The following is a 15,743-nucleotide window of genomic DNA, read 5'->3' on the forward strand; positions in this document are numbered from 1 at the left end:
TTCAGCATATTAGAATGATTTCTGAAGGATCGTGTGACACTGAAGACTGCAGTACTCAAATAAATGCAGCCTTGGTGAGCATAAATGTTAATTATTCCAAATATTTGACAACATGAATATATCTATGCAATTATAATAGGATTGTGCACACATTTTAAAACTAATGCATGTCAACTTCAGCTGTGTTAGTTAGTTGGTCGAGCAAGAACATTATTTGTGATTGGTGTGATCAAGGCAGATCTACATTTCGAGTCTAGACTTCTAGACCTGGACAGGACATCATTTCAATACACTTCCTGATTTATTTGTTTATCAGCTGTTTGTAGCAAACGACTCACACAACACAATCTAGTCAGGTCAATTGAGCTTCCACTCTTGTACATTGTAAATGTGACAAAAGAGGCTCTCTTTCAGTTTGCAATCTTTTCTGTGGTGTTTTCAGAAAGAGTGGCGGTAGCATCTCTCCCCCGCTGTGTCTGCAGCGGTGACCCCCGTGAGGCTACACACACACACACACACACAGTCCTAAAGGAGGTGTGTGTGTGTTTAGTCCCTGAGGGAGGCGGCTGGGTCGATGAATGAGAAAAGACATTTTGGAGGGAACTTCTTGTCGAGTCAGGGACACAAAACACACCCTCACAAACACACACTGTTGTGTCTGGTCAGACAGGGGTTTGACCCTAAGGGCGCAGTGTGTGTGTGTGTGTGTCACAGATGTGCTATCGGTTTCCCTCCAAAATGTACTGATTTACAATGTATCAATGACAAAAGAGTCAGTCAGTCACACAAACAGGCCGAATGAACGAATAACAGGCAGAAAACGAGGGTTCAAAAGAGCCGAACATCTGATATTCGCTGTTGTTCTCGCAGAACAAACCTCGTTGTCAAACTTTATCACCGACTGCTCTCCAGCTGTCGGGACATTCATTCGTATCATTCCAACATCTTCATTTAATGACATTATGGAGGGAAAAATACACTGCCGATCAAAAGTTTGTAATAATAATGTTTTTTTTAAATGATTTTGAAAGAGGTCTCTTCATTAGTTTGATTAAAAATACAGTCAAAACAGTAATATTGTAGAATATTATTACAATTTAAAATAAATGTCTTCAATTTGAAAGAGGTTAAATGTAATTTATTTCTGTGAGCAAAGCTGAATTTACAGCAGCTGCAAAGAAAAACAATCATTTTAAATTGTAATAATATTTCACAATTTACTGTATTTTTGATCAAATAAATAAAATAAAAAGAGTATTAATAAACACAAATAAACACAAAAAGAATGTTCAGAAAAGTGGCAGATATTGTAATTGTGAGACTGCTTAAATCATTTTAATTAAAACACACTGATGAGCCGATAAGCCAAGAACATTCTCAATCAATGAAGTAGTTCATTAAATATTTTAAGAATCAAAATTCACACAATTGTTATTTCATAATGAGTGTTACAGTTACCCACAATCTCACAGCCGTGATGAAATCTACAATCAAACATAAAGTTTAAACTAATAACCTAAATATGAAACTGATGTGAGTTTAAATCCAAAGGTCTGTGAGACGGAAAAACGGGACATTCAAGACAAATTACTTGTATATCTCAAAATCAACTTGCTGTTAGAAAATTCTCTGAGAGAAGAGATTCTGAAACGGTTTGTGACGGAGATATTCAGTGTTACAGTCGCTTGTCCGTCTCTCTCTCTCTCTCTAGAGCTACATTATACGAGTCTCGTCTGTAATTCAACACTATTGATGAAGCTCCTCTGAAGAGCTTAAACTCTGTCCTGGTAATTGGTCTTAAATGAACATCTATTCCTTTTGAAACTATACTTGTTCTCCAAGAACAGGTTGCTTTAAAGTGCAAAAAAGAGGAGAAAGTAATAGAGAAATTGAGAACAATAATAATAAAAATGAAATAAAATAGACAGACATACAAATGTATAAAACGAAGAATATACAAAAAAAGAGACAGACATACAAAAATGTAAAACAAAGTACACAAAGAATACAAAAATGTACAAAACAAAATAAAAAAGACATGCATGCAGATGTACAAAATACCTTAATAAAAAATAAATAAAATAAACATGCATACAAACAAAGGTACAAAAACAAAGCGCACACAAAAATATATAAATGAAAAAATAACATAAAATGAGACAGGCATACAAAAGTACACAAAAAATATTAAATAAAGCACAAAAGTAAAACAAAATAATAAAGCAAGTACACAAATCATAAACAACAAATAAAATAAAATAACTAAATAACTAACAATTGACTCATTTGAGTATGGATTTATCCCAGAACTGTAAAGGGAAAACCTCACGAGTTTCTTGAGCTTTATTAAAAATTGAAAAAGCAACATCACACTATAAAACTGGTAACTTTTGGTTGATTTAGTAACTGAAAAAAAAACTGTTTTTTTTTCAGGAAAAAGAATTTGCGTGGGAGTTGATTGTGTCTTTGAGTAAAGGACTGTTTATATTCATCTTCTGTCCTCAAAACACATTCATTCCAACACAAACAGAGCAGGGTGTGTGTGTGTGTGTGTGTGTGTGTGTGTGTGTGTGTGTGTGTGTGTGTGTGTGTGTGTGTGTGTGTGTGTGTGTGTGTGTGTGTGTGTGTGTGTGTGTGTGTGTGTGTGTGTGGCTCTTTCACATCTTCAAAAAATGCGGCAGAATGTGTTTTCTGATTGGCTGATAATTAGATAAATGAAACGCACTGACAAGTAATCTTTGTGCAAGTCGGCCTGTGTGTGCATGTGTGTTTGTGTGTGTGTGTGTGTCTGACTAATGATCTCCGACAACACAGACTCAGGGGTCAGTCGGGGTCAAGGCAGGAGGTCAAAGAGCAGCTTTTCAGAGACACTCAATTGCACTGTCATTAAATCGTGACATGCTACCATTACCTATCTGTGAGCGAGTGTAATTGTTGTAAAATCGTATTCTCTCAAAAACAAGGTTTATCCTCCTGCACTTCACAGTGCGTCCCCTAGTTTCCTTCATTCAATCTCAGCTCATGCATTTTGCCCGGCCAGCTCTTTTGAGCCATTACTGATCAACTCAAATACAAACACACTCAAATCCCCAGGGAATCCCCGGCAATCTATTCCTGAATTCCTCAGGAACTCAGAAATGGCGGTAAAATGGTCTTTTGGGTTTGAACTGACTCTGACTGACTCTTTCAGCATCTCGTCTTTGTATCCGAACCCCTTCCATACGCATTACCATCACAAACATCAGAACCTCGCTGACCTCCGTCACAAAAATGAGGCGCTCCATTAGAAAACACATACATATGCACACACACACACACACACACACACACACACACACACACACACACACACCAGACTTGTTGGTCAATTTGGTGGAAAAATATTTGTCTGAATTGAGAAGAAATGGCGGCACAATAATGAGGCTCAGGATCAGGCCGTGACTAAATCAAATAAATGATTGTCTTAAGCATGTCGCCTTCATTTACAAAACCACGTCTGATGAACTACACTGTAAAAAAATTATGTTTTACATATAAATACGCTTTCCGTATTTCTAATTTAAAATTTCATGTTTAATTCAATCTCATTTCTTTGTAATTACTTGTGAAATTCACAAGCAATATCGGAAGTGAAAATTGTTTCAAAGTAACAATTTTCAGTGTAGAATGAAAAACAGAATGTTTGCTTGTTACCAGGGTGTTGCTATGCAGTTGCTAAGATGTTCTGGGTGGTTGCTTTTGGTCTCCTTTAATGTGCGTGTGTGCTTTTTTTATGAAAAGTGATGCGTCTCTTTTCACTTTTTAATCTGTGTAATGTATGTATGCATTTGTTCTGTACTTAGCCTCATTGTTAGGTCCTGGTATGTGAAGCACTTTGGCCAGCATATGTTGTTTTTAAATGTGCTTTAGAAATAAATGTGATTGATTGACTGATGAATGGAGAAAAAACTGGTTTCACAGAGGTCCTTTACAGCTTATGCAACATCTTATGTTCTATTTCTGCTTTGCTTGTGTGAAAAGACCACCAACTTACAAGGAAGTCTATGTAATAAAAGGTCCTAGTAATGACTAAAATAAACACTCACAAAGATGCATTATTAATTGACAATAATTGAAATGCATTTTACTACATTTTACTACAAGTTGCTCTCTCAGCTCAGAAGACTAAATGTAGTCCTCGGTTTCATTTAAGTCTCTTGGTCTCAGATGTTTCTCCTAATGGAGACATAAGAACAGACACCAATGAGTCAGTTGAATAACATACAGAGTATAAAGATACACTCTTGAAAATAAAGGGCATATTCTCAGCGATGGCATTAAAGAACCATTTTCATTCTTATTGTGAAGAGCATTTTTATAAATATATAAAGAACCTTTTGTGGAATGTAAAGGTTCCATGTTTAAGGTTCTTATGGAACCATAGATGGCAAAAAACATTTCTATTTCTAAGAGTTTAGCCTACTTGTAACATGTATACTCTGTTTTAGTTAAGTTTTATTGTGTTTTGGTTCTGTTTTCCCTGTTCCTGTTTGCCCGTGTTCTGAATGCTTGATATACACTGTATGTGTATTTTGTGCTGTCCCAGATGAAAGATGACCAATCGTGGTGATTTTTGTACATCATTCAGTGTTGGATGTACAAAGACGGCCGTTGTTGCTGTTTTGCGACCAAAAATAGCCTGCAATATTTTCCTGAGAGTATCATAAATTCAGCATGATCATCTCAGTGTGTTTGCTGCTACGACCTACGTCTACTGACTAGCCAATAAAACTGCAACATGAAATGGTGTATTGATCACGGCTCTAAAACTTAAAACTACTTTCCACAAGCTCCATTTACAAAATAACATGCAATGTTGGCCTCTTATTCCTTGATGACCGCCTCCATATCCTCCTCTTTCGCTTCCTCCTCTTTATTTTTCAGCGCACATAAAAAACAAAATTGTCAAAGTGTGATTCATCTTGTTCTATTTGTTTACCACTAGCGCATACTGATGGCGTTTTATTATTCTGTACTAACTGTCGTAGCTAATGATTCAATACACTGTAAAAAAATCCTATCCTCCCCAAGTCAAAATTTTCTAGTGACTGGTCACAACTACATTTTTCAATTGGCCCAAGTGAAATTCTGCAAATTATTTGCTTGGACCAACTGAAAAATTTAGATGTCACCAGTCACTAGAAAATTTCGAGTTGGGGAGGATAGGATTTTTTTACAGTGTAGGTGTCATCATCGTACACTCTACATACATGTCGTACAGTGTGATTTGTAATGATTGATGAAATCTGTCGCACAGTACTAGTTAGTTTCGTTGGTTGTTAATTAGTTCTACACCTGTTCTGCTTTATCATGATTACTCTCCCCATGTATTTAAGCCCTGAGTTTCTTCAGTTTATTTGTCCGGTATCATCTATGTTAAAAGTGGTTGTGTTCACGTTTTCTCCTACAATCTCCTGAGTTTTCCATTGGAGATTTAATAAAACCTGGATTTAATTGTGCGCTCTTTATACAGCCATATACGTGACAGAACAAAAACAGCAACATTTGGTGTAAAATGTTTGGGTTCATATTGAAAATTTTTCAATTGCACATTTTGGGATCTTTGAGAAAAATTGGGCATATCGTTGAGATCTCTTCTGAAACTCTAAATGCGAAACATCACTAGTCTTCTGCTCAGCAGGACACTTATGCAAAAAATCTCAGTGTTTAGGAGATGTTGAAAAGATCATTTGTGGCGTCTTGCTGATGCGGCTTGTGTAAAGAATCCTGACTGACTTTTCTCTCAAAAGACTGAAGATATTTTAGACGGCGGCGCTGACGGCAGGGGGAGGAGATGCGGGTCAAATGGCATGCGTTCATTGTCCCTGAATACGGCTGTGTGAACGTGTGTGCGAGAGGGTGTGAGCTAATCATGCTTAATGTGAACCGACACACAATGAGAGAGAAGAGTCCAGACTGCGGAGAGAGAGAGAGCAGAGATATATCCGTCTGAGTCAATGAAGAAGAAAATGAGTGAATGCTGGAGGGGGAGGGATAGAGGATGGGAGGATGGGTGGACACACTTAAACTGATAAATGCAGAAATACAGCTTTAGAGTCATGGGGGAGATGGAGGGAATGATGAGACACAGAACTAAACTGAAGAAAGATCCAAGGAGTTTTTCCCTCATATATTGTTTGTGTGATGAAAAATAAATGGGTGCAAGAAATGCTAAATAAATTCAGTGAGGATGCATTAAATTGTGTAGTAAATATATGTATAATGTTACAAAAGTTTTTGATTTCAGGTGAATGCATTTAAGTGAATTCATTAAAGAATGCTGAAAAAATGTGCCATGGTTTCCACAACAAATATGAAGGAGCATTGATAATAATCAGAAATGTTTCTTGAGCAGCAAATCATCATATTATACTGATTTCTGTAGGATCATGTGACACTGAAGACTGGAGTAATGATGCTGAAAATCAGGAATTTGCTTTGATCACGGGAATAAATTGCATTTTAAAATATATATTACAATAGAAAACACTTATTTTAAATTGTAATAATATTACTGTATTTTTATCAAATGAATGCAGATTTACAAACATTTATAATCGTGCCAAACCCAAACTTTTTCCATGGCAGTGTACTTCAATTACTACCCAAAAATACATTATAAAACACATTTTTCAGACTCTGATTGGTTGCACCAAGTTGCTACATTTCACATAAAAAATTACATTACCAGGCAGAGAAATTGTTGTTGTTTTTATTATTATTTATATTATAATTAGGATTAATAGTTTACTATTATTTAACAATGGTTATGGGGATTTTCGTCCAGTGTAAAAGCATTAATAAATCTTAATAAATAAAGAAAAGTTGTTTCCTTTTTCATGCTGGATTTCATATAAGGATTGTAATATTAAATGTTATTTAAAAGCAGTGGATGTCCTGCAGCTGTGTGTGAAATAGTTTCTTCATGATTGACAGTGATGTGCTAAAGTGAGATTAAACATTCTTACAACATTTAAGAGGAAAGAGAGTAAAGAAACGTGAGCGCACAGCTGTGGTGTGTATCTGTGAAAGTACACTATTACACATGTGTTAGTATGAGTGTGTGTGTTTAGTGTCGGTTGTGTGTACGGAAGTTTGGCCTTCTCGTCTCTCCCGGGCTCTTGTTTACACACTCACTCATTTTCCCCAAACAAAAAGCAGTGTTTGAAGTTTGCAAACATCTATCACATCTAAATGTGCTTTTCAGACTAAGAAATGTTCTGAGAGAAATCTATATCCATATTTAGTTAAACATCACTTTTACAATTGCTCATATTAAGTTTAGTGATTTCAAAGCAACTGCTAACTTCAAGTATTAAACTTCAAATGCATAAATGTTAATGCAAGCAGACTTGGGACATGATAAAATAGTGGGGAAAAACACATTGACTAACACTGAAGGAGAGGCAACTATACCTAGCAACCACCCACAACACCCTAGCAACCACAAATCAACACACTTAGCATCTGCATAGCAACAAAGTAACAGCAAATCAGAATTATTTCTGAAGGATCATGTGACTGAAGACTAAAGTAATGATGCTGAAAATTCAGCTTTGATCACATAAATTACAATATATTCACATAGAAAACAGTTATTTTAGATTGTAATAATATTTCACATTATGACTGTTTTTACTGTATTTTGGTCAAATAAATACAGTCTTGTTGAGCATAAGAGTAAAGAGACTTCTTTCAAAAACATTAATAAATCCCAAACTTTTAACATGTATACTGTACGTACAACTCTATACAGTAATAAAGTTACCCATAAGCCAAAACACATCACATAAAGTTGTACCCAGTGTTATGGTTTTCAACAAAAGAATCAAAAATGTTCTTGGCATAAAAAATAGGCTAGACAAACGTTTAAGCCTAAAAAGTTTAAGCCTTTGTAACTTTACACACAATGGAAGTGAAACTATAAACAGAATCTTTCTGCCCTTTCTACTACATATAGGCTATGACCCTTCTCTGGATATCACTGTCTCTCCGTGTCCTTTAATCTTCCCATTATAGCAGCGTAAGAAGTGCCTTCATTGAGGAAACACACACAATGCTGTATTTGCCGGCAAACCCCTATGAGAGAACTGTGAAAAATGACACTGTTGTTCTCATTGCTCTTTCTCATGTGGATGTGTGTGTGTGTGTGTGCGACTGCAAACACAGCTGGATCCAGATCTAAGGAGACCACCACCCCCAAACACACACACAAACCAATGATCTGACTTGAGGAACATGCTTGAATGAGAGTGATAACACAGAGCAATCATATTAATGATTGAGACCGAGCATTAGAGTTTAAATAAAGTCTAAAGCTGATTTGTTGAGGGCCTAGATCGATTTGAGTGATCGATCGGTTTACTTTTTGTATTGTTGAAAATGTTGCCAGCGAGTTCTCTCAAAAATCAAACCATCCTTAAAAAGCTTTAATAACATAAATAATGCATCAACATCAATCCAAATATGATGACAGTTAAGTTGTATTTCACTAAATTCCACTGATAATCAGAACATACTATTTATTAGTCTGCAAAGATTCATGTGTGCAAATATTGATTATTATGATCAAAAACAAGTCCAATCTCTTGCTATGCAACGCTAAACATACAGATGCACACAAAGATGCACACATACATGCACGTTCACTTTCATGTCTATACTTTGAAGTGGCCACTAGAGAACAAAAGCTTGAGTTTATACACAGCAGATCAGCAGGGAACACAAAACACACACACTATACACACACCTCAGCAGGGCTACTGGACATGTGGCTTTGAATATGTCAAAGGTCCTGTCATAACCACATCAAAGGCACACACTCACGTACACACACATGCACACAATCCCTAAAGATAGATTGCAGTGATGATACAAAAGAATATTTGATTTGCTTATAATGCAGTAAGATGAAAGAGTCCCTCAGCATGGGCCACAGAGAGGGCAGGCGTCACGCAGAGCGCTTCATTTACCCCCGGCCATCCCCCTCTTCTTCACCTCTCTCCAGAAGTTTAAGTAGTAACATTAGAGTGGATTATCATGCGTTCAGCTGATTTCAGTCCTTCTCAACTTGATCCCAACTTCAGCTTTAAACAATCTTGCCGTTTTCTATTCAATTTTCAAGCACTTTGTATCTTGTTTTTAGACTAATACTGCATTACAAAGAGAAATTAATCAACTTCCAGCCATCTTAATTAGATTACAATGAATATTATAATTAAGATCGATTGCATTACAATTGAACTTTTAACTACATGGTAATGTAAAGCCGTTAACCGTGTTAAATCAAACTGAAAGGCTTCTTGCATTTCGCTCTTATGTCCCATTAAAGTGCCTTGAAATACGCAGCATTATTCAATGTGTTGACGTCATTTCCACTGAAACAGGAAGACAGGGACATATCGAACAGCTCCTCCCCTTTTTTTAAATAGCCAATAGTGTTACGTTTATATCACAGCTCGGCCAGAGCCGTTGAGCTCAATAAAGCCAAAGTTTCCTCCTAATCTTTTCCATAACGCTTTAAAATATAGCATTCTGTGCAGAATTCAAATGTATCTGATACGTTTCGTGGTCTGCGAAGACTCGCGCATACGATCCGCTGTTAATGTTGCTTGACACTAATGTGAAACCAGACTTCATTCGCCCCAATGGAAAGCATATTTACACTGTCCGAATCATTCCCTATCCCCTATATAGTGCACTATGTGCCATTCATCATGTAGAAAATAGTAATTGTGTGAACAAGTGACCAATATCAGCAGCAGCAGCTTCATAGTCTATTTATAATTTAGGGGGCGGAGCTTCAGATGCTAGAGAGCATTTGATTGGACAGAAAATCTGATGAGAAGCTAAAGTGCAGAGTGATGTCATCAAAATCATTGATCCCCACTGGCGGAAGAGAGACTGCTTATAACTTCTAAATGTGAATTTTGTCATTGTTTTGGAGCACACTAGCTTATAGATAACAAAAGGCTATCATATTCATAATAAAAACAAAAAAAACTTTCATGGGGAATTTAAAGCTGGAGAGGAAACACAAAATGTGTGGAAAAACGACTGATTTGACAACTAAAATTTTTTTAACCGACTATAAAAACGATTCTGTTGGAATAGACAAGCATTTGTTAGCAAATCACTGACTTAGTATTAACAATTAACATTCTTAATTAAATATTAATCATATTGGGAAAATGCTACCGTTTATTTTGCCGTTAATATCACTTTGAAACAATAAACAACACAAATTCAACACAATTAAAAAATTATATCTAGGGTTATGGCGAAAAGGAATTGGTGAATCATTTAATCGGTTCATTGAACAAACAGAACCAAATGATTCGCTAAAATGATTCAGTGCTACTGCCAACCCCGTGTTATGTTTCAAAATCCTTCACATAGCCTACATTCAGAAGAAGCTGATTAAATATTCTTCTGTCGTAATCCTTTACCCAATGTGAATAGACGAGATGCCATTCATTGGACTTTAACTGCGGTGAAGCCACGCCTCCTCCTGCTGGTGTGGGCGGGGCTTAAGTTTCGTCCCGTTCTGAAACTCTTGCGCTGGAACTCAGTTAGTCAGTCAGCAGTTGTGCACGCGCATTGTCAGTCAGCTCACTGCTCAAGCCGTACGGACTGATCTGCAGAAAGAGAGGGAAAGTTTAGTTTGGACCGGTCTTTTACACCAGACAACAGTATGGCATCAGTAGTTATTCGTTGTGTTTAAATATAACTTTGTAAAAGCAGCGAAGAGAAGGACTTGACGCACGCGCCTCTAGATACGCAGCGTCTCTGCGCAGTGATGGAGGTTTTGGGCTTTATGGATTTTGCGCTTTGGATTTCATTTCTCACGGGCTTCACGATGGCCAGTTACTCCGAAGACCAGTGTAGCTGGAGGGGAAGGTAAACTTCATCAACACAGAGTTAAATGCTTTCTGCTGGTTTTTAATTCATTGAGAATATTTTTACGCTTTTTTCTGGAATGCATAGATTTTTCCTGCTATCTTGCATGATTTGTGTGCAATTTTACGTGTGCAAAAAGCATGCAAGTATTTAACATTAGTAAAATATTTTGTAAAATAATAAAATAAAGTAAGTGCAATACTTGAATCCATCTATCTATATGGATAGTTTGTAAATATAGTCAAGTTTGGACTATCATTTTATGCAAATGGCAAGGGTAAATGTGCGCAAAAAGGGTAAATTGAGCACTTAATTTATAAAATATAAGGAAGAAATAAAAAAATATAATAGGAAATGTGATATGAGGGTTGCAATGTCTGTTTCTATTAGTGCGGTGAGTTTAAAAGACTGCAGTGAAAGTAACCAGTAGGAGGCGTTGAACTTTCCCTGCAACTTCAATACCCACTGGACAAATCCAAGCTTCAAGTTTCAAGTTTATTTGTCATGTGCACAAAAAGTCAGTGACAAATTGTAAATTGAACTGCTTGTGGTGATGCACGGGTATTCTTACAGCAACACAATACAGGAAAAACATCAGAAGATATCAGAATTATGACTCAACTTTTCAGGCCTGATTTTATATGCGCATAAATATAGTGTTTTCCAGATGAAGAAAGTTTAAGTTGTGTATCTGTAAATGTGGGGCTGAGTATAGACTTAACTATCCATTATGTTATAAGAGGAGCAAAAAATAAGTAAGAACAATAAATAAAACTTGTAGTGTGGACACTTCAAAATAATTTGACAGTCAAATAGAGAACTTAAAGGGATGGTTTACCCAAAAATGAGAATAAGTCATTAGACTTTTATGATAGACTTTCTGCTTGCACCATATTTCATGTGAATAAAGGTTAACCTCTGGTTTGCATCTCTGCAGTGGTCTCTCTCAGGCGGTGAAGAACGTGGAGCAGGTTTGGTTGAGGTGTGCGGAGGGTTCGGTGGAGTGGCTTTATCCCGCCGGAGCGCTGCGTCTCACACTCTCGCCCCGTCTGCCGTGGAGCGCCATGATCCCGGGAGAGTCCAGCAGGAGCCCGGTGTCGGCCTGCGTCAAGCCGGACCAGCACTGGGGGGGAGCTCAGCTTTACCTGGAGAGAGACGGGGTCCTGGAGCTTCTGGTGGGAGACGAGACATCCGAGACGCCCGGCCCGGTCCAGGTGCGCTGCTTCAGTGCCATGCCTGGAGAACGAACAGCCCTGTTCCTGCAAGCAACACCTCACCAAGACATCAGCAGACGCATCGCAGCGTTTCGCTACGAGCTGAGAGGGGATTGGATGGCGCAGACGTCAGTCAACACGGATCCGATTGGCAGTGAAGGTGAAGATATAGTAGTGATGTATAATGCAACAATGAAATTGCTGAAAAGATTAAGAAATCTTTACATGGTCATTTCTGAGCATTAAAGGGATAATTCACCCAAAAATGAAAATTACTCGCCCTCAAGTCATCCTCGGTGTATATGACATTTTTCTTTCAGACGAATACAATCAGAGTTATATAAAAAAAAAAGTCCTGGCTCTTCCAAGCTTTATGATGGCAGTGAATGGTTGTTTCTGTTTTGAAGTCCATAAAAGTGCATTTTTATGATGGATAAATGCACTTTTATGGACTTATTAGACTATAAAGCTTGGAAGAGCCAGGTCATTTTTTTTTTATATAACTCAGATTGTATTTGTCTGAAAGAAGAATGTCATATACACCGAGGATGACTTGAGGGCGAGTAAATCATGGGCTGATTTTCATTTTTGGGTGAACTATCCCTTTAACCTGCAGACGAGTCCTCAACCCATTCAAACACTATGAACCCATGGAAGGTTGGAGATGAAGTTCTCCAAAATTATGCTGAGTTTGAGTTGCCCTTTGACCTTTGGGAGGATGGGGGTGCAGAACGAGGATCATGAACAGAGCATTCATTCAAACTTTACTGTGACTTGAACTTTAGAGTAATGCAGTTTAGAGTAGATCCACAATGTGAAGAATCCCATAACTTGCTTCTTGAAAAGCACAAATTCGTCACTTTTACTTTTTAACCTGTAATTGTAGCCTCGCGATGATTTAAATGTAAAGTTTTAGGTCATCTCAGCTGGGCAGCTCCTTCCAGCCAGTTGTGAGAAATGGGGGAGGGAGCGTTCGGATTCGAGGAGCGGAAAAGACGGGGGGAGGGAGAGAAAGACAAAAGCTTAGTATGGGGGGGGGAGGTTTGTCTCCATAGTGAGCCATTTCAGAGAATTGCATGAGAGCACAGTCGCCGTGGTAACGGGGGGTTGTGGGGGGATCCACACTACTGAAAAGCGGATTCTTTTGTCCTGAGTTTTGAGTTTTGGGAGCAGAGAGGAGACAGGGAAGGACGTTTAAAGTTTTAAAGGGCCAACAACTTTCTCTGTCTCACACCCACACGGACACCTGTTGCTCAGTGTGAAAGTGCACATGTGGAGAAATGAGCTCGAGCTGCATTCCTTTACACTTCTAATAATCATGACTTTAGGTAGTGCTCAACTTCAAGTATGGACGATATCTAGAGTGCAGAATTGATGTTGAGTTGAGAAAATGTTATCAGCCAGTGCCAATCATTTATATATATATATATATATATGTATATTGAAATTATTGTATCAATTAAATTATTATAACCATAAAAAATAATTTATATATATATACACAATTACTTATTTTATTTCAGCTTGTTTCTCATTTTGGTTAATTTCATGTACTAAAATTCTAATAAAAAGGAATATAAACTATATAGACAGAAAATTTTACCAAAATTAAAAAGGAAAATATAAAAATTAAAACCAGTTTTAAAAATGAATATAAATAGTTTATCAATGATACTAAAATAACACTGATTCAAGAATGTGTACCAAAACTACTTAGCACATATTAATTTGTGGTAATTTTAACAACAACAAAACATCACCATAAATTAATTTGAAATGAATTTTGGAGAACTTTCTGAATCTTATATATTTAATTTTATATTACATATAATTGTTGTAATGTAAAAGTTTCAATGTTGACAAATATGAAGTTGAAACAAAAAAAACATAGACGTGCCCGAGGACATTTAAATTAACATAGCCTATTGTCTCATTTTCATTTGTTTCAAATGAATTAAGCCATCTACCCTGACTTAAAGTCTGGTATTTTGACTAGAAACTATAATTACCATGGTAAATGTTTGTAAACGCATCTATACAAACATCCTGCATCTTTTAAAGATGTGTTTTTATAAGATCAGCTGTTCAGTTGGCTGACTTTACGAGCCCGTATAGATCAGCTGAAGGAACAATAGAGAGGAAGAGGGAAGTGTTAGTGATCTAGATTCATTACACACCTCTCTCATGCGCTTTGATGAGGTGAGATGATCACACCATCACACCTCCACCTAGCAGCTGTGTGTTACACTGTTCCTGTTCTCCTGTCTCATTCTCCACCTCTTTCTCTCTCAGGAGCCTGCAGGCCGTGCAATAACACCGAGATTCTGATGGCTGTGTGCACTAGTGACTTTGGTGAGTATTTGAATTGAGTTTTTCTTCCACTTTATTAGGATAAAGGCGTCTTTATCAAAAGCAATCAGCAGGACGTTTCCACTAAGGGTGGAGAGCAAAAACCTAAAACTTACAACCTTAAGCTACCAATCCAGATCTTACACCTCGACGCCACACTTTCTGTTGGTTTAGTTTAAGATCTGGACTGGCAACTAGGAACAAGATCACAGGTTCAAACACAAGTAGGGGTCAGACCTTTATTCTGCAACATACTGTTATATTAGTATCATTGAGAAATTGTTATAGTTTCTATTCATATTTAGAATTAGATTTTATTTATATATTTTCCATTTTAATATATATATATTTGTTTTTTAAAATATGTCTATATAGTTTTTATCAAATTTTATTTCAGTCTTAGTTTAAATTTCAGTTATTTTTTTATATAGATATACATCATAGTTTTTTTGTATTTTATTTCAGTAAAAGTGGATTTTATTTCAAATAACGCAAATAGTTTTTTAAGGTTTTAGTTTTAGTTTGCTTCACAACGTTACTCCTTTCAAACTTCGACTCTAAATTGCTTTGGATAAAAGGAGATTTCTGATTTATTCGCACCGAAGCCAATCTGCATTAATCCAATGGGTTCATTTAGCCTCATCCAGCTTTAATTTCTGGTTTAGAAGGAAATCGTAAACCAAACCAAAGCAACAAAAACTCGAATTTGATGTTAATTAGCAATATGTATCAACATCTATCCATACTAATGGAGCTTTCTGTGTTTTCAGTGGTCCGAGGGAACATCCGTTCAGTGGAGACGGACTCAAATTTGAAAGCGGCAGTGATCAAAGTGAGCGCAACACGAGTTTACCGGCAAAAGTTCTCCTTGTTCCCCGAGTCGGGGCGCCTGACGCGGTCCGGGGAGATCCGCACACCTCTTCAGTGTGGCGTCCGTCCCGGCGCGGGGAGCTTTCTCTTCACCGGGCGCGTGCACTTCGGGGAGGCCTGGCTCGGCTGTGCTCCTCGCTATAAAGACTTCCTGAAGGTGTACGAACAGGCCAAACAATCCCTGATGATCCCCTGCACTCTGGTGAACGACTGACGGAAGAAGAGCGAGCGCGTGCCGGCCAAACGCGACGGATCCCTTGATTCCTATTCGCAGGGTCTGAGATGAAACTCCCGAACGAAAGAAAGAAACAAGTTTGGGAGAACGGAGAAAAAGACACTGAGACATAGAAACAACCGAGAGGAATTCTCAGT

The 15,743-nt window shown here is 37.4% G+C and overlaps 1 protein-coding gene across 1 annotated transcript in view; it reads left to right on the forward strand.

Annotated features, from left to right (window-relative positions):
* Positions 1–10,602: 10,602 nt before the first annotated feature.
* metrn (meteorin, glial cell differentiation regulator) overlaps positions 10,603–15,743 on the forward strand; it is a 6,700-nt gene continuing 1,559 nt past the window's right edge. Inside the window, exons 1-4 of the mRNA XM_077219343.1 lie at positions 10,603–10,938; positions 11,876–12,312; positions 14,445–14,504; positions 15,272–15,743. The exon at positions 15,272–15,743 is cut by the window's right edge and continues 1,559 nt beyond it. Coding sequence (XP_077075458.1) covers positions 10,838–10,938; positions 11,876–12,312; positions 14,445–14,504; positions 15,272–15,585 — 912 coding nt within the window. The 5' untranslated portion in view covers positions 10,603–10,837 and the 3' untranslated portion in view covers positions 15,586–15,743. The remainder of the gene's footprint in view (positions 10,939–11,875; positions 12,313–14,444; positions 14,505–15,271) is intronic.

The sequence above is a fragment of the Siphateles boraxobius genome, unplaced genomic scaffold (genome assembly GCF_051911475.1).
Source record: "Siphateles boraxobius isolate OS27281-9 unplaced genomic scaffold, OSU_SipBor_1 12, whole genome shotgun sequence".
Lineage (NCBI taxonomy): Eukaryota > Metazoa > Chordata > Actinopteri > Cypriniformes > Leuciscidae > Siphateles > Siphateles boraxobius.